Raw genomic sequence first — 24,304 nt, 5'->3', positions numbered from 1 at the left:
CCCTCTATAGGGTCGGATTTATCTCAAACCCTTAACACACTTGTGGTTCCACTTTACCTTTCACAATATTATAGAGTAGGCCTATGAAAGCTAGTAGGAGACAACCTCAAATAAGTTTAAGCATGCAGGTAAACAACATGGAATTACAGCTATAGAAAACCATGCATGCCTGTTTTTTTTCATCAAAGTAGGCTGTCGTTGTTTTTGTCAATAGGAGGCGGGCATTATTTGGAAAACGAAACAGAAAGCAAACCCAAGGGGTTTTCGCACCCATTGGCAAAAGAACGCTTACATTAAAGTGCGATCTGCGACGCAGTGTATTCTGAATGTTAAGCAATGACAGGGAAAACTCTTATTCTGGAGGGTCTAACTGCCGACTTGGACGATCAAATCAAATCAAAGTTATCATCGTACTTCAAAATCAAGAGGCGATCTGGAGGAGGCGAGATATCAGAACTCTACGCAGATCCAACCGATAAAAGAAGAGTTGTACTGGTCTATGTCGATGACAAAGGTAGGAACTATAAATTACGTGTTTTAAGGTGCGTATTGGAAGTTAGATACTGCAGTGAAGAATCATATAGGAAAAAAAATCGAATACACGATTATTTAGTTTTTATTAATAAATCTACACTACAAGTGGCATCGTGAGCCGTTTTTGTGATACAATTTTACTTCCGCATCTCAAACGCTCGTTTTCGAGCGTGACGTAGGAATTGGTAGACGGACGTTCTAATCATCATAGACTACATAGGCAACATAACAACAATAGATAACAGTTTCGGACCACTTCCGTACAATTTTGAGCCAGCTAGCCGTGAGGGAGAACAGCAACCACCTAAAAGGGGGAGACACCATGGCAATAGGAGGGAAATAGAGTTGTGGTGTCAGGAGAATTATGGTGAACCAGGAGCGGCTGAACATCAACACGGCCACGGAGGAAGAGCTCATGACCCTGCCCGGGGTCAACCGCCCCGTGGCGCGGAGCATCGTGGAGTACCGGGACTGCATCGGGGGCTTCAAGAAGGTGGAGGACCTAGCGCTGGTGAGTGGGATAGGCGCCACCAAACTGGAGATTATTAAAGTGGAGATCTGCGTGTCGAGTAGGACCAGTTCGTCGCAGCACTCCCCTGCCCTATACCACGAAGCTCGCTGAACATACCCAGGCTTTCTTGGGAAAACCTGGCTCGACAGACCCGCAACTCGCAATCAGAGTTAAATGGTACCACGAAGCTCACTTTAGATTCAATTAGTAGAACCAGGTTTTCCGCTTTAGGTTCAGTGCGCGTTCACGTGAAAGGGGCGTTTTTTGCGTCATTTTTCTCACCTTTACGATAGATCAAGCACTAGTCTATATGAGTTTGAAAAGATTCTGCATATTGTCTGTAAAATAACTATGCCAAATGCAGAATTGTTCGCCATTAATCCAAATAGAATGATGATGATTTAAAAATGCATAAGCAACGTCCATCCTGCCTTATTCTATCATTTAGGGAATTCACTTTAAATACACCCTATTTAAGAAATGTATAGCATGTTTTCGACCGCTGAGAGGTAGCGGCTGTAGCGTAGTGGATTAGTATAAGACCCGAACGCCAGCGACCGGGGTTCAAATTCGCCGGTCTATCATCATGCATTTTACCCCCATGTGGTGCCAGCACGGCCTTGAAAATATGGGTTCAAGTTCGAAATAAGCACAAAAATATAATTCCATAAGCTTTAGTGAATAAGTATTCCATATGCATGAGAATTAGGACTTTTTATGCTTCACATAAATTTGCATCACTTGGGAGTCGAACCCCCCGCGCAGAAATTCAAGACTGACGCGCTACCTCCACTCTAGCACACTGTCACGGAGATACAATGCGCAACAGTAATCATTGTCTACATAAGGTCCAAAAGGACGATCAAATAACGAACACCCTCTGATGAGAATCTGTATCTCTCATGAAGAACCCCAATTTCGTTGTTTGCACAATGACAATAAAGTCTGAAATCTGAATATCGTCAGACAATGCCAAGGGATCGGTTCTGTCCCGTAAAACCCTCTGTCTCCGGAGAGACGCCTGTACGAGAAGTGCGCCGGGGTCCACGGGAACACCCACAAATGGTGACGCCATTGTCAGAGGAGGGGCTAGGAAGCTGCGCACGCCGATTTAAGTAGCCGATCTCCGGCTAGACTAAGCCGAAAAACTGCTCCCGACCAGGTTTGGTTGCGAGCATAAGTCACCATGGTGATACAGCGACGCTAAAAGAGATCGACTTTCGTGGTACAACTAACCCAGGCTTGGAGCTCAACATACCTCGCTAACCCTCTAAGCGAGCTTCGTGGTACAGGGCCCAGGTTTGGTTGCGACCATAAGTCACCATGGTGATACAGCGACGCTAAAAGAGATCGACTTTCTTGGTACAACTAACCCAGGCTTGGAGCTCAACATACCTCGCTAACCCTCTAAGCGAGCTTCGTGGTACAGGGCTCCCGTCCTCCCTGCGGAGAGAACAGGTGTTGTGCCGAATTTTCGACCCCCCCGCATATTACGACCCCCCTTCGCGTGAACGCGCATTCGCTTATTGTCAACGCCCCATACTTTAATTTAGTTCGAGGCGCTCTTCCTTCCGACAATATTAGTCTAAATTAGTGTTTATATTCTATCACAACATCACAAGTTGAGCAACTTATCACAGAAAGCGATGGCATATTTTAGATTGTAAGTTTGAAGACGAACACATCGCAATGGAACCTCCGACGGCGACGACCCATGTACGCTACAACATTCACGATAATGAACTACGAGAGCACTTACATACGTAATAGTTAAAAGTAATACATTGATGCATTATGTTATTTACTCATATTAATTTTGACAACCTCTTGGTAGCCTACCCTGGAAAGCACATTTAACTGTGACTGATCCAAAACTAAGGAAATCCTTTATAGGTAGGCCTACAGACTCACTGAGCACAGCCTCGCCTTCGAGACTGGATATATTCAATATCCAGCCAATTTAGCCTGCCATATTCATCACCCATCTCCTATTTCTTGTTTGCAAAGTCTGAGAAACGTATTGACGGTCGAGTGTTGAGTGTTACTGAAAAGACAACATTTTCTTCATTATGAAGTCTTCGGCTTTGAACTTCAGGTGACCATTCTCCAATTATCACGAAAGTTTAGGTGAGTGACAGCTCACAGGCCTCTGGTGGCCTGTGAAGGATATTGGATATATTCAATATATATTGAATGTATCCAATATATATTTTGGATGCATTGAATATATATTGAATATATATATATATATATATATATATATATATATATATATATATATATATATATATATATATATATATATCCAGCCAATTTAGCCTGCCATATTCAACCCCCCCGCCTATTTCCTGTTTGCAAAGTCTGAGACACTTCAATTTTTTTGGGCTTACATCGTTAGGTCACAGGATGTGACTGTAGAAATGTCAGACGTGTAGTCACAACAGGGGACATTTGGCAGGTGTGTGTGTGTGTGTGTGTGTGTGTGTGTGTGTGTGTGTGTGTGTGTGTGTGTGTGTGTGTGTGTGTGTGTGTGTGTGTGTGTGTGTGTGGGGGGGGGGCGTTGTATTCTCACAGCCAATTCATGCCGGCAGAATTACTCACTCATTCAAAATGCTCCCAGTGTTGATGCCTACCATGTCAATATATTGAACAGTACACATTATGAATATGTGTATGGATGTACATATGTATATGTATGCATGAAGTAATTGCAATTAACAACTTCTGACTTTGAGGAATATTCTAGAATAGACTTCCTTTCCGAAATCCTATATAACATCAACAGATATCAAAGTTGAACACACATTACATTAATGAGCCCTTCAAAAGTTTGGTGCAAGTACAAAAGTAGTGTATACATTTACATTTTTTTGTGATAATAACCTGACTGTAAGGAATACGAAGGATGCCAAGAATAGGTTTCAAGCGCAGAGCATGATAGAATGTTTATTAACACAATTCCCAAGAAGGAGGCTGGAGATGGGTCAAGGGACAGGCAGGAGGTCATACACAGGAAATTTGATGGGTAGGCGAAGTCCAGGCAGGGAGCAGGCTAGGAGTCGGAGACTACATTAGTCAGGCAAACTGGTCGATGCACGGTAATCCATTATATATAGGTAATATTAAAAAAAGGCACAGTACGGTTGTGGTGAAAACAAACAAGAAATAGGAGATGGGTGATGAATATGGCAGGCTAAATTGGCTGGATATTGAATATATCCAGTATATACAGTATATATTCAATATATCGAAAATATATATTGGATATATTCAATATATATCCAATATATCCAATATCCTTCACTCTCTCGAAGGCGAGGCTGTGCTCACTGAGTCTGTACCTAGTAAAGGATTTCCTTAGTTTTGGATCAGTCACAGTTAAATGTGCTTTCCAGGGTAGGCTACCAAGAGGTTGTCAAAATTAATATGAGTAAATAAAATAATGCATTAATGTATTACTTTTAACTATTACGTATGTAAGTGCTCCCGTAGTTCATTATCGTGAATGTTGTAGCGTACATGGGTCGTCGCCGTCGGAGATTGCGATGTGTTCGTCTTCAAACTTACAATCTAAAATATGCCATCGCTTTCTGTGATAAGTTGCTCAACTTGTGATGTTGTGATAGAATATAAACACTAATTTAGACTAATATTGTCGGAAGGAAGAGCGCCTCGAACTAATTGAAAGTATGGGGCGTTGACAATAAGCGAATGAGCGTTCACGCGAATGAGCGTTCACGCGAAGGGGGGTCGTAATATGCGGGGGGGGGTCGAAATTCGGCACAACACCCGGGCCGCGGTGCGCCTGGCCACCTGGGACCTTCAGCGCTGCTCCAGTGAAAAGGCCAACAACCCTGGCGTCAAAGAGGTCGTGTGTATGCCCCTACTGGAGAACGAGTGAGTACAACTAACGTGAGGGTTTGCAGGCTCGAAAGCCTGCTCCATCCTTTCTCCGATCGGGGAAACTGTGAAATCGGAGATGGTCGGACAGGAGGTCGGAGTTTGAACAACCCCCACAGATACAAAACCTCATCTCGTCGATTAGAAAAACCCAAAAACCACAGGGGGGGGAATACAAGACCCCTCACCGCGGTAACTACTCACAACTACGCATAGAGCTGAGGCAGCAACAGCGACCGCGTCTACCAATTCCTACGTAATATGACGCGTTTGACGTATCACATAAAAAAACAACGGTTTTTGAAGCCTTGCTCAAAATAGTCACTTTATAACTGGATTTTTTGCCGATATACTTTTTTAAACTGATAAAATCCTGCATTTTAATTTCAAAGAGCAATTTTCAGAGAATTTTATGTATAAATATTTTTAAAAACATTAACTTCCAATACGCACTTTAACTTTTAGCCTCAACTGGATTGCTGGTAATTATGTTTGTTATTCCTTTCCTAGTTCGAAACGAAGTTTTGTCGAGAAAGACTCATCAAGTTGATCTCAAAGGGTCACTGGGGGTAGTAACACTGCATGTTACACTGCCAGAGGATGTCAAGTCAGAGGTAAATCACAAATAGCACCACATTGTCCAGATACGTAACATGCGTTAAAAGCCCATAGCGTCCAGCTGCATACCAAAAGCCTCAGGCCCACCTCCAGCGTTGGCACGCATCTCCGTAGTCAGGACTCAGGAGAGGCGATTTCTCTAAGAATGCAAGGGTAGCTCGGCTTCTCCTAAAATGTAAAAAAATTAATGGTAAAATATTAGAGCTGTCAGTTAAACGCGTTATTAACGGCGTTAACGCAAACCAATTTTAACGGCGTTAAAAAAATTATCGCGCGATTAACGCAAATATTTTATTTACAAAAAAAGAAAAGCATAGCAGCAGTAGCCTGACTGCTATGTTCAAATGACATTTGTTCAAAGCAGTCGTTTAATTGCACTATAGGCTCTTTTTTTGTATCGTCCTGTTTTGATCAGTATATGCCAATGTTGTTATCAATAAAAAATAATTTGCACAAGACAAGCCGATGCACTTCACCATGTTGATAAGAGAATTAAAATGAGAAGAATTATGGGACAAAAAAATCAAGGGATATTTAGCATAGAAAAAGAATTTGCGATTAATCGCGATTAATCGTGAGTTAACTATGACATTAATGCGATTAATCACGATTAAATATTTTAATCGCTTGACAGCTCTATAAAATATATATGCTGGTGTTGTGTTAACATTTCATTGATGCGTTAGAACACGTCCATCTCGAAGAGGAGTTCCGTCAGAATCCGCTGCTTATCCCAGGTCGACTGACTCGATTTCCCTCATACATTCCCGTAGCGTCAAAGTGCATTTTGCCTGCTGAAGCTCAGCGTCAATCGACTTCATGGGGCTGCATAGAACAGCTTTTTTTAGTGCGTCGAAAGTCTACGGTAATTGGATAATGCTGCGATTATGTCACACCCACGGACGCTCAGCATCTCTGGGGAGAAGGGTCTGGCTGCAGCCTGTAGTATGACATGGACATCAACATCCAACTGCTCAACTGCTACGTCAATCAATCCCTTCTTCCGTCTGCCACGAACACGGCAGCTGTGGGGAGGCGTGGTTTATCCCCGGGCTTGGGAAGTTTCAATCTCTTTCAATCTCTTCTTTCAATACCTAAACCTAACCTTAAACCGAACCACTACCTATCCCTAACCCTAACCACAACTACCCTAACCCTAATCACTACCTATCCCTAATCACTACTACGCTAACCCTAACCCTGCTGCGATAGCTTGTTAGTTCTTGATTTTGGATGTTTGATGTTCTTTCCGTTACGTCGTAAAAATATATAATTTACCAAGCTACATGGAAAATAATTCATCATGAAAAATGTCCAACTATATCGACGTTTAAAATGGACATAATTTCCTACTCAAATCATCGCTGGCATAAAACCATGGACCTATCACGTAGCAGATGACCAGTTGGACGTGGATGCTCCATGTCCTACAGGCTGCAGCCAGACATTATATTCTCTGGGGATAAATGGAGGAGTGGCCTGGCCTGGACGCTGGTCTTCTGCGTGATGATTGGAGGGTCTGCGAAAAACTGAGTTGCTGTTTGATTTACAGCAATTTTGAACTATAAAACGTTGCCGTAGCTCTCTTTAGTTCTCAGTCCCATCGTGGATTTTGCAAGCGAGTCGAAAGACAAACTGCAACCTATTTCTTGATATTAGCAAGGCGAAATTGCCAGACAATTTTCATCGTACATTTCATACACTTATACACACAATTCCTTGATTCAGTTTAACAACATTCCCACATTTCCTTGTTAGAGTTCAACATTGTTTTGGTGGTTGGCCATCACTTTGATTCAGGGAGCCTGAGGTCTGAACTTCAACTCCTGTATTCAGATCAGGACTTGTAGGGTGACAAGGGAAAGCTGTGTGATTTCTTGGTGTCAGATGAATTATGAATTCAAGTGTTTTCAATACATTTATAAATGATTGATGTTTATGTGGTTGAATGTAGTTATTATTAAGGTAAAGTCATTACTTAATCAACCAGCACTTATTTTATCTTTTGTTCATTGATACAGTAAGCTTGGGTGCCGCACACAGCATCTGAGCTGAAAAGACAGCCTAGCAAAAAGGAACGCTATCATTACGATCTATTATAATTAGGAAAATCAATTCAGAATTAATTTGCCAGAAACGTCTACCAGAAACAAAGTTCTCCTTTGCTGGGACCCACGGTGGAAATCACTAGCGTAAGAACATTTCAGACGTCACTTCCTTCTCCAAGTTGGTGACCAGAACCGATCAGACCGTGGAGGTGGTTCTGAGCCTGGAGATCTGCAGCTAGATCCTTCTCCGAATTTGTAGCTGATTTAGAGTGATTGACAACATAGCCTTGGGTCCTTCATGTGTCACATGTGTATCATATCATGCCTACTTAATAATAAACATGTGCCCTCCTTCTACAGCCCGTGTTATCTTCTGAAGCAGGTAAGGTCCATCTTCTGAAGCAGGTAAGGTCCATTTTCACTCCCTGTTTTCATTGACATAGAGATTCAACTGATATGATATAATGAACTTTTCAGACTTCGTCTGCTATGACGAGGCAAAGGAAGACGCGGCACTACTGCGTGTCACCAGTGAGCGCTGCCGGGAGTCCCTTGAGATGTTCTTTGAGCAGTGTATCAAAGATCCTATTCTTAGAAAACATGGGAAAAACACATGGATCCTACAAACGTCCAATAAAGCAGGTAATCAAATTGTTAAAACAAGCACAGTGATACTAGTATGGGATTATCATGTATAAATAGTGAGAAAATAGTTAAATAATAGTAAATAGTGTAAAAAGCAGATCTGCTGTTACAAGTGGTAAAAATAAATTATCTAAATAAGAAAAGACTATTCAAAGCCTGAACGGCAGAGGGAACGAAAGATTTCTTAAAAAAATTCCGTCTGGCTCTATGGACCCGAAATCTCTGTCCAGACGGGAGCAGCTCGAAGGCTGAATGAAGTGAATGTCAGGGGTCTATGGTTACTTTATTAGCCTTCCTGATCACTGCTCTATCAAATATTGTTGGGAGTGGTTTTTGTGACTTGCCAATCACCTTCCCTGCAATTTTAGTTATTTTGGTGAGTTAGTTTTTATTTAAAACACTCAGGTTCCCATACCAGGCAGATTTAATAAAATAAAGTATTCGACCTGGCTTCTATAGGTCATCTCGAGTATGTGCTGGCTGAAATCAAAACTCAACTTCCTGATTAAAAACAGTCTTTGGTTGGCTCTTTCAAAAATGCTGCTTGTGTTCTGATTACAATTTAGGTTATGTTCAATTATTGTGCCTAAGTATTTAAATTGTTTCACCTGTTCAACTGGCAGGTTGTTAAGGATGACAGGGGGGTTGTTGCCGTCCCCACTGGTTTTTGATCTTATTATAACTTATTTTGTTTTGACCACATTGATTTCTAACTTTCTTGATAGACACCAGTCCTGAAGGACACTGTATTGGCTGAGGTATGCCTCCTCATGTGTGGCCTCATCCTTCAGGAGGAGGCCAGCCAGGGACATGTCATCTGCACATTTAAAAAGTTTAATGTTACTGCTGTGACTATTGGTGTAGATCGAGAACAATATAGGAGACAGCACACAACCTTCCACCAGTGTTTAAAACAAGCTCAACAGAGTAGACCCCATTCATAAAAACTCTCTGAGGGCGGTCAGTTAAAAAACTAGATATACTGTATGTACTCACTTTGTATAACAGCTTGTGAACATAAACTCTTTTTTTTTTAATTTTAATCTTCAATCTCTTTCCAAATACACACACGCACGCACACACACACACACACACACACACACACACACACACACACACACACACACACACACACACACAAACCCCCACAGATATGGAAAGTGTATGTGCCAGCAATCTGCAGCAGTATGGCATATCAGTTGAGGTGTACAAGGAGAAGGAGGAGGATGGCTTGGTGGACAGACGGCGGTTTGTCCTCAGCGGCTTGGACGACTGCTGCCCCTCCGACACCATCTCCATGTACATCCACAGCTGCAGCCAACGGGCGGGGCACAGCTGGGAGGCCGTGGGTGGAGACAGCATCGTGGTCACCTTCAAAGAGGACATAGGTGGGTACCAGTTAGTACAAAGTGACCAGACCTTAAATGCTCAAAGGAAAACCAAAATAACTTCTTTGAGATGAAAAGTGATGTTGGCTGGGTTACATAGTAGCGTTAGGATCTATCTGGGTTAAAATCGTGGCTTAAATGCGTAACGATTTACAAGATGTATAAATATGGAGTCAAATTGTCCTCTATAGGTGACAGGCAATTTGGGGTTACCAGATACATAAAAAACTAAGCGTTCTGGCAAAACCCCCCTTGTAACATGGATTTGATTGAAAATAAGTACATGTGTTTGCTTCCATCAGTGTCGGTAAGGTAACAGTATATGTAAATTGAGTAACAACTATGATAACTACTGTGTTTATCTATTATATCTAATATAACAATGTGTGTGTGCCTGCAGATGGGTGCCAATTCATGACAAAAACTTTCACCAAGAGGTTTAACAGCAAAAAGATTGAGGCCTGTCGTTTGGAACTGACCAAATCTGTTATTGTACAAGGAGACATGAGTCAAATTTCTGAAGAATTCCTTACACTGTATTTCTCCAACAAAATGAGGAGTGGAGGGGACATAATTAAGGCTTTTGCCCATGTCAACCAAAACAAAAGCATTGTAATTACCTTTGAAGACTGGAAGGGTAAGCTCAACTGTTAAAAATGTCACATTTCACATTTAACTTATATTATTTCCTGTTATGTCGTGTAATCGATTTGTTGTGCACATTTTGTTTAATAATAATTAAAGTGGCAATCTCAAAGATTCTCCTGTTAATAAATGTCCCTGACTATCTATCTATTGCTGAAAATTATTGCTTATTGCCAAAGGTATCGCCAAAGACAACAAAACTGAATTCTTTGAGAATGCTACTTTAAAGGCTCACATTACTGGTTATTATGATGAACAAAGATACTTATGTATGGCTAATGTGCATATCATTACACAGCACGGGGAAAATACTGTCTACAGTGACATTACTGATACATACATTGTTAATACAGTAAAAATAACCGTTGTTTTAAAAATGTTGAGGATGACCATGATAATTATAATAATTTCATAGTTATTATTATTATTATTGATTATTTTGTAGTTCATTTCTATAATTTGATATAACTCTCTCCTTTTCCATAGTTGCTCAGAGGGTAGCTGAACGCAAACACACTCTGATGAAAAAGGAACTTGTGGCACAACTCTTCTACCCTGACCTCCAGTGGGTTTTGACAGGACAAACACACCTCCAGGACAATTTATCAACTGATATTGCCATCCCAGTCACACCTGACCTCCTGAGATTTGTCAGTTGCAATGAGATCTTTCGAGAAGAGCTCACGTCTGCGCTTCAAAGGGTCGAAGCAATGGTTTCCTTCAACTTTGACTCCAAACACCCACAATTGGAGCTGAAGATGTCAATGAACAAGTATTCATTGGGTCTTCTCCGGCATGGCTCCTCCTGGGAGAGTAATGCTCGAAGAGAGGTTCAGACCCACTTGGAGAAGTGCATGGTGGAGCACATCCCAATGAAGGCTGAGGTCTGGCAGGCAGTTAAGGGTAGTTGTCCCGAAGTCAATGTTGCTACCGCCCTCATCTCCTATAAAATCTGCTCCTCAGAGTTAGTGGTTGTCGGGAGATGGGAGGAAGTAGAGACACTTGTGAAGGAGATCAAGAGCAAGATGGAAAAGGCCATAGATGAGCTCAAAGTAGTGATAAACACCATAGAGAAAGAGATCCAACTCGACTCCAAAGAAAGGCTAGATCTCACGTTAGATCTTGTTAGGGATGAATTGGGGAATTTGGACCAATCCAAAAATAATGAAAACTTTACCATACATCTTAAGGGGCTCAGTGAAAAGGTGCAAACGGCAGAAACCCGAATCCAAGAAGTCCAAGATACTTTGATTTCCAAAAAGCTTGATTCTTCCCATAACCTTATACAGTTTTTGCAGTCCCTTGACTTAACGAAGTTCCGAAATGATCACTTTTCTCTGGACAACATTGTCGCTGTTGTGATCTGTGGCAAGGAGTCTGTCTCAGTTCTCGCTAAGAAGGGCGACATTGACAGGGCCGAAAATAAACTCAAGGAGGTAATCAAGCAAGAAGCTCTTTCTATTTCCGAGGAGTACAACAAGGAAACCTTTGGTGAGCAATGGAAAACTTTTTACGCGGAACTCAAAAAGGAACTTGAATCTACTCAGAACTCGCAAAATGTTCTCATTGAATATTCAGGGGACAAAATTGAATTATGTGGATTCCGTTCTGTGGTCGACAATGTCATTGCCAAGGTTAAGGGATGTCTTGAGAACAAGAAAGTAGTGACAGAAGACATCACTCTGAAAACGCTGCGGGAGGTTGAATTTGTTGAGTCTTTCATGAATCTCCCAGCGGATCCTCAGCTCAAAGCCTTGGGGGTCACCATTTTGCCCTGCCGATCTCCACAATCTCCATGTCTCAAAGTCACAGCTACACGTGATCATATCAAAGAAGCCATAGATGTGGTGAATAGTCACATCAGAACAATAACAACCACAAAGTACATGTACTCAAAAGCTGGTGAGGCAAAGATCCTGAAAAATAATAACTCTTTACTCAAGATGCAGGCGAAAGGCTTGAGCTGTAATCTTGAACTATCAGAACAAAATATCACTCAGCGGTTCAGCTATGATCTCAAGGGTGGTGTGACATTGACACTTGCTCAGGGTAATATTGCCAAACAGACTTCAGACGTTTTGATTTGTCCACTGGTCAACATGTCCTATAACAATCCTGTTGCACAGCAATTCCTAGAAAATGGAGGACCCGAGATAAAAAATGCTATTGATGGATTTGAGAAGGCGAAGCAGAGTCTTTTGGCCGGAGATGTGATCATGACCAATGCGGGCACTCTAAAATCCAAAAAGCTCATATACGCAGCAATCCCAGTTTGGGGAAAAAGTATTTCAGATCTGAATTCTACGTACCTTGTGAGAGCAGTTTTACAAAGTCTTGTGAAGGGTTCCAACCACCATTGTGGCTCATTGGGCATGCCAGCACTAGGATGTGGAACCTTTGGGTTCCCGATAAAAGACAGCTGTGAAGCAATAATGAAAGGGATAAATAGCTTCATTGGTTTGGGTTGTGGATCAATGGAGACCATTCATCTGACTGAGTCTGATCCCAAAACAGTTGAAGGATTTAAATCTGCCCTTGAAAGCTTGGTAGGTGGTTCATTTTAAAACAATTTGGCACAAGTTGTATTTTCACAAATTGCTAATGTGAATTTGAAAAGTCCAATGTTCATTATGAAAATGATTGATGTTATCAAGTGACACTTTTTCAAACTCTGCTTCTTACCTTTTGACACAGGGTTACCATCCAACTGATCCCACCAAAACCAAGATACCACTCATTCCTTCCTCACCAGGTGCCTCCCATATTGGACCCCTTCCATCTCTACAAGCGTCAAACACAATAGGTAATGGATATTTATCTACGTTAGAGAGGAGCAATGCTCAAGGACTAATGACCACAATGAGATTTATTTTGTAAATGTTTTCATTTGTATCACGCCAGTGATTGGAAGAGTCTCTGTGATCTTGAAGAAGGCAGACATCACTCAGGAGAATGTAGATGTCATCGTGAATTCAAGCAACCAGAATCTAGATCTGAACACTGGTAGTTCTTTGTTCTTTTCTTATGAATATTTCCATAAGTCCATTCAGCCTAGTAACAAGATTTCATCTATCATGCTATGCTTCACAGGTGTGTCTGGGGACATCCTTAAGGCAGCTGGACAATCTGTGGTGGATGAATGCAAAAAACACGGTAACTCTACAAGCAAGATCCTAGAATAACATTTTTAAAGAGGTCCATCTGATATTTGCAATTAAAAATTCAACATAACCATTCTCAACATCGGGATTTTTATAGGTCCCCAGGCTGTTGGCAATGTTGCGCTCACGGGTGGTGGAAACCTGAACTGTAAACATATCGCTCATATTGCCGGACCTGCAAAGACAAATGCATCTATACTACAGGTTCTTCAGCTGTGTGAAAGCAAGCAAGCTGCCACTGTGTCTGTTCCTACCATTGGCACAGGTGAAATAATATGTTAATATTCAGCATCTTTCTCAGTTCCACAACATAATCCACATATACAAACTTCAAAAGGAACCAGTGTATTGTACTGAACACCATGACAATTTTCTTGTAGGAAAAGGTGGCTGTCTCCCTGAGGATTCTGCGAAGGCCATGCTACAGGGCTTGAGACAACATATATTATGCACTCCCTTATCCAGCCTTAAAACGATATTTTTAGTGGCCTTTGAAGACCGGACTTATGAAATCATAAAGAAGTATTTCAATAAGCTGAGATATAGTAAAACCCTCAGGGCCGGCATACAAGTAAGTTTAATTGATGATTAATTTAAGTATTTTAGCTTTTATGGTAGTTCGTTGATTCACTTGTCATTGGTAATAAATGTATACCCCTTAGTTTTAATTGAGGTATTTTCTGTTTTTTACTGCTTTTGTAGATGATGGCTGTACCGGTTGCACTACCTCTGAATCAAGGTTTTTTCTTATTCTTCTTTAAATGCCCATTTAGGCTGAATGAAAAACTCCAGCAGTTGTAGAAGTCCACAAAGTTCAACTAAAAGTTAATCTGTACCAATAGATTTGTACAATTATTGCATTTATTCGCGGTTACTAGAATTTGCTTAAAGTTTAAAGCATATATTACATACTTGTCACATGTGACACTAATGTGTCTTAAAAAGGAACTATCTTTTGTATTCAACTCTAGTTAAGATCAAGAGTGCCTTGATTGAACTGAAGCAAGGAAACATAACTGCAGAAACTGTGAAAGCCATTGTCAACAGTACAAATGAGGATGTGAACTTAAAAAATGGTTTGTCACAAGTTCATTATTATTTTTTATTGTGTGGTGTGAGAACTGAATGGTGTCTTCCCAGTAATGCAAACTCTTAGACCAAATCTCTGAGTGATCTTAAAGTGATTCTAATGTGCTTAACAAGGTGTGTCTGGGGCCATTTTTAATGCTGCTGGATCTGCAGTTGAAGTTGAGTGCGCCAAAATTCGTAAGTATCGGCCCCTTTTAGCATACACAAAAATGGAAATAAATATTCTAAGAAATAAAGAAATTCCTACAGAAATAAAGAATTTGAACGATGAGGATAGTTTAACTATTTGCATTAACTTTATTATGATATGTACCGAGCATGTTGCCGAGCATGTTGTCCTCAGAATATAAATTGTGCACTTCAATTGAATGATTGTGACAGACTTACTTTTTCTTGCCCAAGGACCCCTGAGGAGCAACAATGCAGGAGTGACCAGCGGAGGAAGCCTGCAGTGTGACTTCATCATCCACATAGTAGGCCCGAAAAGTTTGAAGCAGGCTGTTGAGCGTGTGAAGAATGTGCTGAAGCACTGTGAGGATAAAAATATCCCCTCCGTGTCATTCCCTGCGATTGGAACTGGTAATTCATACAGCGGATCTTCATGGCTTGATGCTAGTTTCAGGCTGGGTATCACCACTGATTTCCCCAACCGAAACCATTTAGATTCATGAAGTCCTTATTTTATTTATTAGCACTTTTAGATCATTTAATTGATATAAAGTGCATTATAAATACAATTTATTATTATTATTATTATTATTATTATTATTATTTGATTTCATCAAATTCAATATTAAATAATCAGTAAGGGATATTTCAGTTGGATATGGATACGAAAGTGGTTCCCAGAGAAATTTGCTGTACTCTAAATTGTATAAGGAATCCTCTAACTTGGTGCATTGTTAAAAATATCAATGTTTACATTAAGAATTGCCTCCAAAGCAGTTAAATTAATGTCATTTTTATTTAAAATGACCAACACACTACAGCAGTCAACACAACTGTCTTTTCAGTGTCTAAAAGGCACTAAAATGCCAATAAAAATATTAATTAATCTCTGGATTTGATGAATCGACTTGAATCCGATTTGTTATTTGAACCCAGCCCTAATCTAACTGAAGTAAAGTAATGTAAAATAGTATACTAATAAGGCTTCTGTTGTTGCAGGCAGGGGTGGAATGAAATTCCAAGATTCTGTTTTTGCTCTGCTGTCTGGCATTGAAGCCCATTTTTCAAAGCATAAATTCAGTGCTCTGAAGCAGATCTTCCTAGTGGTTGACCATTTCAAGGCCTTGAAAGAGTGTCAGCAGGTCCTCCTTTCCTGGACACAGGTGACACAAGTATGTCAATTGTCGATTCTATATTTATGAGCAGCCTTTGTCAACAGGGAAGATCAGAATAATGAAAGTAATTATTAAAATTGTCATCAGCATTATTATGAAGAAATAAGTAATCATACTTGCTGTCCAAACTTTATCAATAAGGATATGGTTGATGATGACGACAGCAGTAATGACTCTTCCGGTGACGAAGATAACTCAGGAGGTCAGGCATGTTTATTTTACTTTTTGTTATAAATACAACACTTGAATAACCCTAACCACATATCGTTAATCTCATATCATAATTGTCTTATTTTTGCCAAATTGTGATATGTAATCTAAATCTACTCTCCTATAGCTACTGATTCACTGTGCTCCATTGGCTATATCCTAAGCCAATCAGAGTGCTTTTTACATTCCATAATCACTATGCTAAGTCATGTATTGGACGTAGGCAATTATGCTATGAGGCTAATGATATGCAGTGCTTGCATGATCACAAAATTGCTTACATCTGCTGACATCTGTTTCTCCCTCACTCTAGCGACCACTGCTGAAATGTTGATCAGGCCGGTGAAAGTGAAACTGTTTTGTGGTGACATAACAAAGGAAAAAACGGATGCTATCGTCAGTAGTACCAACACTAGCCTGAATCTCAATTCAGGTAAACAATTCAATGGCAGACATTTTGGCCAAATTAATCATCATATAACTATACTAATTTTGCATTTGGTTAGCCCAATTTAGCATCTGAAGCTAAATATAAATATATATAATAGCATTTGATGCTATTATTTTTCCAATGTACGAAAAATGTTAACAACTCTATACCCCCTGGACATCAAAGGAACTAAAAATAAAAATAACAGTATACTCATTTTTCTTTACAGGTGTGTCAGGAGCTATTCTCAGTGCAGCTGGACAAACAGTGGTTGATGAATGCAACAATTTAGGTAAATGACAAATTATTTTGTCATTATTTTTGATCAAATTATTGTAGTTTTCGAAGGGATTACTTTTCAGACCTATTCACAACTCGTTGGATACATTCTTAAAAATGTGGGCTTTTGGATTAGCAATTGTGTTTCTTCTTTAAGGTAATCAACCTGGTGATGGTGTGGTCATCACCAAACCTGGCAACCTTGCAGCAAAACACATCATTCACATGGTGGGCCAGACCAAGTCGAAAGACATTATCAGCTCCATGCTCAAGGTCTTCAAGATGTGCGAGGACCATAAAATCCAGTCGGTTTCCTTTCCAGCACTTGGCACAGGTAGGCTGACATATTGCCGGTATTGCTCATCTTTCACATTCATCTTTGCGATAAAAAAAGGTGATATAAATTGAGAATTCCATATCTTGTTGTTCATGAATATAAGCATTTTATTGCTCCTTCGGTAGTACCGGATTTCTGATAACTTACTTTTTCCCAGGTGTTGGAAAACTGTGTGCTGTGGATGTTGGCAATGCAATGGTCACTGCAGTAGAAGAACACATAAAAATGACCAAAACAACGTCCCTTAAGGATGTTCATATAGTGATTTTCCAAACCACCATGTTCCAGGATTTTCGGAAGAGCTTGAAGAAATGTAAGAAAGTGACACCAACGGTTAAAAAACTGACAGCACAGGGTAAACACATCCATACAAACTTCTGAATCCATCTTTGGGGGTTAAGGTTTCTGCTGTATCTTTCTGCACTACAATCTAGAGGCAGATCTAATATAAAATTCACCAATATTTGCTTTGAATCACGTTTGTTGATGGTCTATTATTCTACTTAATACCATTCCATACCCTTTATTATATTACTTTACATTAATAAGTATACTCTATTGTCATTGCAGCAAAAATAAGTGCCTCCCAGGGAGGATCTGTGGCCCCTACCCAGCAGCCTTCCATGTGTCTGGCAGGTGCCTGCGGGGATGTGTCCTTCCCTAAAGTGGAGGTTGAGGTTCTTGGCTGCTGTTCGAGTGACCTGGCAAACGTCAAAAAACTTGTGGATGACCTGGTGACGAAAGAGTGGAAGCTGCACCACATCAGCTCCCCCTACCTAGCCCTCCTCCTCCCCTCAGAGAAACAGGCCATCGTGGCTCTCAGCCGGAGCCTCCAGGTGTGCGTCAGTGTGTCGGCCCCGGACAAGGCCACCGTGTCTGGGAAGGAGGCCGACGTCCTGACCATGGTTCTCCAGATCGAGAAGCATCTGCAAAAGGCCAAGGAGCGTGCGACCCGGCAGGAAGAAGAGAAGAGGCTGTGGAAGACGGTGCGCTGGGAGGTCTGCGACAGGGAGGCCTGGGCAGAACTGGACCCGTCTGTCAGTATAGATCTTGAGCACGCCCTGCATAAGAAAGAGCAGAGCATCAGCTACACCCTGCAGAACCAGACCTACACTGTGAACCTGGACAAGATGGAGCGGACCGACAGGAATGGAACCATCGCTAGAATAAAGAGGACCCTGAAGGCTGGTTCTGAAATAGGTACAATCCCTTATAATACACTTTTGTGAGTAAAGCGGGCGATATACTTAAAAACAAGTTATTTTATTGTCCTGTTGCATACAAACTTCTTCTACACTCAATGTGGTTTGGTTTGGTCACTGGTTGGTTGTATTAATTAAGACCAGTGGGGTCTTTAAGGAGACTGGGACATCAGATGAAAATAAGTCACACCCAACTTACTTTTCTGACTCGTCATCACACACAATGTTTGCATCGCTGTCATCTGCAGAGATTTATATTATACATATTATACCACCAGATATGAGTGTGATTAGCATTATAAGCACAGATATGGGGCCGATTTTCGGAAATGGCTTGTAAGGCTAATCACACTCACACCTGGTGGTATAATATGTTCCTTTTAAATAAGTTGGGCGAGGTATAAATTTGTTTGTTTGGTCAACAATAGTGCAATTTCGTTCTTATGACATCTTGCTTAGGCTCAGTAATACCGCATTTCTTTTCCACATGAAGTATGCTGACCCCTTAAGATGTTAAATGCTAAAAATGCGATAGCGAAGCATTAACATGTGTCTTGATGTGTCATGTCTTAGCTGTCATAGAGCCACCACCAAAATGGGATAGGATGGATAACAAGACTCTGGACATAGTGGATCTGTCTCCAACCTCTGAACAGTACAAAAAGGTTCAGGCAAATTTCCTGCAAACATCCAAACGTCCCACTACGGCCACCCCTGCAACATTTTCAGTGGTTAAGGTGAGGAGGAATAGGGGTCGGCGGTATATCAATATTTGAAATATATCGATATCTTTTCAAACGAGATATGGGACGAGACGCTATCGTCAACATCGATATAGTTCATTTGCGTTGAAATGACAGAGCATTTGATTTAAAAAAAGCGGTTCCGAGCCGCGTCTGCCGTCTGCTATTTCCTCACTCTGCTTCAGAGTCCTGCTTCAAGGCCTCACGTGCAAATAAAGAAATCATTATTAGTGACACATCTACGACATATGCCTGCATTTTAAAATCATGAGAGCAGTGCTGGAGCGGAGCCCCCGGCCCCAACCCGTGAAGTGAGCTTGAGTGTCAGCGGAGTGCACTATCAGACGTAGAGGATTCCACTGATGAGGCCTTGCAGTATTGGGACGAAGTTGCTGCTTACATTGATTACAATACACCTAAAGATAACTCTTTTGGTGTGTTATCGTGGTGGGGAGAGCACGGCCGTTAATTTCCCAGTATTGCCCAGATTGCCAGAATTATCCTCGCCATCCCTGCTCAGTGCCTCAAACGCAGCAAGCGATCGAGACTTCTCAGGTGCTGGATATGATATTCAGGGGCGGAGGAGTCAACTAAAACCCTCCACAGTGGATGATGTGCTTTATTTTCACAGCAGTGTAAAGCACGACACCAAACACCAGATAGTGTAATTCCCCGGCCTTCCATCTAATCTGTCTAATTTATAGAGGCTCTGGTCGGGTGTGGAATAACACCCAAATTTAGAATTGAGTTTGCAATCAGCAAGGCAGGTTAACGAGCACAGCAACGCAGGCAGGCTGGAAATGAAAGCACAGTGGCGCCTTCAATGTAGAATGACGATTTGGAGCGTGGCATCTGCAACAAATTGATTGCGTCAACAAATATGTATCTTAGATCGACATTCTGCTTGAAAATATCGAGACAGGACTTTTGGTCCATATCGCCCAGCCCTAGGTGGAAACATTTTAGTTAATTAGGTAGATAGACAAATACGTGCGCAAAGCAATAAATTGACAGTTTGAAATATTTAGTTGTTTTTCATTCATATGGACCTTCTCTCGTGTGACTAATAATACAAATAACAATTATAATACAGATCCAGAGGATTCAGAGCAAAGACCAATGGCAGAGATACGCTTTGCAAAAACAGGTGCTTGATGAGAAATATCCCCATAACAAGAATGAGATGGACCTTTACCACGGCACTACAGCTGAGATTTGCCAAAAGGTCAACAGCAATGGCTTCAACAGAAGCTTCTGTGGAAGAAACGGTGAGAGATGCCTCTGCACACACATACACACTCACACAAGTGTGTTTTAATACTTCTATTTCATATTTAGTTCATTTTCCTCAAGAAAATCATTGTTCCTTTGTTTTTGTTATAATTTCTTTGCATTTCTCCACAGCCACTCTGTACGGCAACGGAACGTATTTTGCCAAGCGATCCTGGTACTCGTGCAACGACAAATACTCTAACCCGGACGCCCAGGGGCTGAAGTACATGTACCAGGCTCGGGTGCTGGTGGGGATGCCCTGCCTGGGGACTCCTGGCATGGTGGAGCCAGCCCCCCTGGACCCCAATAACCCTTACTCTGGCCTCCACGACTGTGCAGTAAATAACGTCCAGAGCCCCTTCATTTATGTGGTGTTCAGCGATGCAGGGGCATACCCCGATTACCTCATCAGCTACAAGGCTTCTTGATAAGGGTTAGGGTAAGGGTTTCTTGACAAAGCTGCATACCACCACGCATTATTAAAAGTAATTACTCAAATTTTCATTAATTGACTGGCATATTCAAGTTTTTCTCTTTTCAGATTTCGGATAAGTAAAACAGTCACAGGAGATTTTTCTTTTTCAGATATTGCTTTGTAAAGTAATTTTTAAGATTTTCCCTTTCATATGATTCAATTGATAGTTCAAATTAGATTAAAATTGGCCGTTATATTGTACTTTTTGTTTGTTCTTTCACTGTTCTGTTGGCTACTAGACTACTACTGCACGACTAAACTTTTCTTAAATAAAAATAATGTGTTGATGCCGTAATCTATTATAATTGGCTTTTAGGACATTTTATTCAATGGCCAATCAATCATGGTGCACCTTGAATCATGTCTAAACAATATTTGAAAAAAGCATTTAATCATAAATGTTGATCACTTTCTTTCTTGACATGTAAATTGTCCTCCATGGTTCATTTCGTCAACAGACCGTTTCTAGAATACGAATTCAAAATGCTGTAAAGATTTTAGTGTATGGTGTAAAAGCTCAAATTGAATGAACAAAATGTGGGAGAAAAACCTCTGAATGGTTAAACTAACAGGGCATTTTGGGAAAAGACCACACATTAGCATTAGGATGATATTTATTGTTTAAAAGCATACAGAAACTTGTTAATTAATAAATAATAACTAGAATGTGTTTCGTCCTAAAGAACTGCGAGTGTGTGGTTGCTAAAAAGCTAACGTCCAGCTAACGTCAGCGCTAACATCACCGCTGCCTGAACGTCGTAAAAAGTAGTTCAATTCGGTGGGAAATGACACCAAATCTGGCAACCCTGCCTGCATGTCCTCCACACTCTAACCTCAGCGTAAATCAATGGTACCAATTGAAAACGATGCCGATATGGAACTTAAACTGTGATTCTGAAAAAAGTATAAAAGGTAATCGAAATTCATTTTTCAGATTATTGAAGATACAAGTGTGTTGATTTGTAGGAAAACATAATATGAATACGTAACTGGAATACGAGACTGAATTCACATGTTTAAAACTGACAATCGCAACCACACTCGTTTCCTTAGTAACCACACCTCTGTGGGAACCGGCAGAACTGGCCTTAATGGGCGCGGGAGCGGTGATTGCAGTCAGGAACAAAGGAACGTACCATGTCGCTGACAACAATTGATACACTATTATGAAACACTATACAAATACGCACACACACACACAATATATGACAAAACTTGTATTAACTAGCCGTGCCCATAATGAGATGTACTTTCTCTGTACCACCATTTGTACCACGTTGGTCCTTTTAATGTCGATTTAAAATGCTCTTACACACTTAATTACATTGCTGCTTTAATCCGGTCACCAATTTATGCATTGCACGGCCTTGCTGTGCGTGCAATACAATGTAAAGTTGTGTTGTTTGTTTTTGAGCGGGTTTGCTAAAGAGACAAATGTAGCAAACCATAACAATGACTATGGGCCCTATTTTAACAGTCTGAAACGCAAGTGAGAAGCGCCAAGCACAAGTAGCTTTGTGGGCGGTTCTATGGCGATGTTGCCACACACATATGATATGCGGTAACTGTGGTTCTATTTAATGATCTACGCAATACATTAACAAACATAGTTTCTTACCAGTATTGTATCCATTATCGTTATCGACTTGTGTTCCTAATATGCATGTTTCCCCCTGTTAATATACATTGCCATGGACTGTATTATGCGTTACGTGTTAAGTTTGCGTGTGTTTAAACAGTTGGATGCACACACGTGCTCATGCATTCATTCATTCTTTTTAACACTCAGTCACGGTGAAACAAAGTTTTCTCACGATCAAATAGCCCAAAGTTATGGGCTTGTACACGATGTCTGTGTCAAGAAAAGATGTGTCTGCTGTACGGTGTTGGCAGATGCATTGATTTAAAAGTACAACTTATTACCGCTGTATCAGCTGTTCTTTCACAAATTATTTATTAATATAATTAATGTGTGGCTATGTCGATGAGAGAAGCAAAATGTATGCGCGAGGTGCACAAGCAACATTATGCATGCGCCCTTAAAATACCATCTGAACAACACGCCACTGACTTTAAACCAGGTATTTCCTGGTTTGGGGCGCAAGTGATTTCTGAAACGGCAAAATAGCACCAGGGAAAGTTTGCGCCAGAATACTTCTCCTCCTTTCGCCGAACCGCCCCTTGGGGCGCAAGATCATTCCCTAATTTACCGACGCGTGGTGGTGGAGGGAAAAGAACGCTCTGAGCCAGTTGCAAACTAGCAACAATACATGCGTCAGTGTAGAAAGTAAATTGCGCCGGATGCAAGATAGGGCCCTAAGTCTTACAAGTCAGGTAATTACGTAACAAAAGCAACACGCGCAGGTGGTGTACGAGGCATCTCGAACAAAACATAAGTAAATGCAGAACGGCAGTGGGAGACACAAGGGGTGTCCAATTTCAAAGCCTGTAGTATAGAGCTTTGTGATTGGCCAAGGGCATGTTGCGGGAAGCCACACAATGGGGATATAACGCGATCCCTGATGACTGTTCAGGAATTCTTCACAAACAAACTCGGGTTTGGTTGTTACTCTATGCAAGTTGTAATAAAGCCTTAATCTTTCAAACCTAATCCTTCTCAACCTCTCGTATTTTGTTAGCATTAGATTGTGGATTTTTATCCACAACATCTCCACGTGTGGCCAATAGACTTGATTCTAGGGCAGAGCTAAGGCTGCCTAAAGAAGAACCAGGAAGCTTGTAAGTAAGTTACATTTTTGTATTGGAAAAAAAAAGGAGCCGCATATTATCTTGCTGCTGGTGGGTATTGTTGGGAAAAACGGTCTGTCTAGCTACTGGACCAGATAAAATGAGACGGAGAGGTAATAAAGTCTATCGGCACGAGGACCTTGGATTTATTAAGTAAAGTGGCAACGGTTATACAGAGTCATAAAGCGTGAGAGATCGAATATGTCTAAGTCCCTAATCAGCGCTGATGGTTCGTCTGGAGCTTCGCCTCCGTGGAAGGTCTGCTTCAGAAGAAGGTGAAGAGTCCCTGTGTGATGCAGTCTTATGCTGTATTCTCCTCTCGATGAGGTGTGTGCGTTTGAGATGTGTGCGGTTCTGTGTGTTTTGGCTCCCAGGCCCTGAGAGAGCTTCGTAACGGGGAGAGTTCCTCGTGTCTCTGGTGTGATAAATTAAAACGGGGGAGTGCCCCCCCGAAGTGTCTCGTGTCGTGTGTGATAATTTAATGTGGCTCTCAGGCCCCTAGTATGGGCAGAGGTATCTCTTGGTTCCTCCTAACGGGGAAGAGCTCTCAAAATGTCTCCTGTGTGATAAATTAATGTGGCTCTCCCGTTCTGGAGATGATACTGGTGCATTGTCTGAGTGTCCACCATCTGTCTGCCTGGGAGATGGGGCCTTCAGCTCCGGCCTTGACCTGACTATATATTATCATGTTTGTGTTATGTGTTCGTTGGGTTTAGAGCAAGAGTC

At 41.2% G+C, this 24,304-nt stretch overlaps 1 protein-coding gene across 6 annotated transcripts; it reads left to right on the top strand.

Moving 5' to 3' along the window:
• The first annotated feature begins 195 nt into the window (after nucleotides 1-195).
• LOC132448654 (protein mono-ADP-ribosyltransferase PARP14-like) lies at nucleotides 196-23,441 on the top strand. Of its 6 annotated transcripts, none has more exons than XM_060040109.1 (26): nucleotides 196-514; nucleotides 5,456-5,559; nucleotides 7,972-7,993; nucleotides 8,089-8,253; nucleotides 9,408-9,644; nucleotides 10,045-10,281; nucleotides 10,776-12,835; nucleotides 12,984-13,041; nucleotides 13,191-13,292; nucleotides 13,380-13,442; nucleotides 13,548-13,715; nucleotides 13,831-14,021; nucleotides 14,153-14,189; nucleotides 14,422-14,526; nucleotides 14,654-14,716; nucleotides 14,942-15,118; nucleotides 15,707-15,879; nucleotides 16,024-16,084; nucleotides 16,406-16,525; nucleotides 16,752-16,814; nucleotides 16,959-17,135; nucleotides 17,296-17,493; nucleotides 17,709-18,338; nucleotides 18,914-19,077; nucleotides 20,177-20,351; nucleotides 20,488-23,441. In XM_060040109.1, exons 1-26 carry the CDS (start codon nucleotides 337-339, stop codon nucleotides 20,781-20,783), a joined length of 6,024 nt encoding a protein of 2,007 aa, XP_059896092.1. In that variant the 5' UTR covers nucleotides 196-336; the 3' UTR covers nucleotides 20,784-23,441. The 6 variants fall into 6 exon arrangements, with proteins under 6 accessions (XP_059896092.1, XP_059896090.1, XP_059896094.1 ...); XM_060040107.1 differs by having other exon boundaries at nucleotides 12,984-13,092; XM_060040108.1 differs by having other exon boundaries at nucleotides 197-514; nucleotides 12,984-13,092; nucleotides 17,296-17,451.
• Nucleotides 23,442-24,304: the final 863 nt, after the last annotated feature.

Source organism: Gadus macrocephalus, chromosome 20 (genome assembly GCF_031168955.1).
Source record: "Gadus macrocephalus chromosome 20, ASM3116895v1".
Classification (NCBI taxonomy): domain Eukaryota; kingdom Metazoa; phylum Chordata; class Actinopteri; order Gadiformes; family Gadidae; genus Gadus; species Gadus macrocephalus.
This window is presented reverse-complemented; position numbering and strand designations above follow the sequence as displayed.

Excerpts from the sequence above, each read along its gene's own strand:
- LOC132448654 (XM_060040107.1), top strand. The coding sequence starts at position 337 with ATGACAGGGAAAACTCTTATTCTGGAGGGTCTAACTGCCGACTTGGAC. Across the intron at positions 8,254-9,407 it reads ACAAACGTCCAATAAAGCAG|ATATGGAAAGTGTATGTGCC; the intron begins GTAATCAAATTG and ends AAACCCCCACAG. Across the intron at positions 9,645-10,044 it reads CACCTTCAAAGAGGACATAG|ATGGGTGCCAATTCATGACA; the intron begins GTGGGTACCAGT and ends GTGTGCCTGCAG.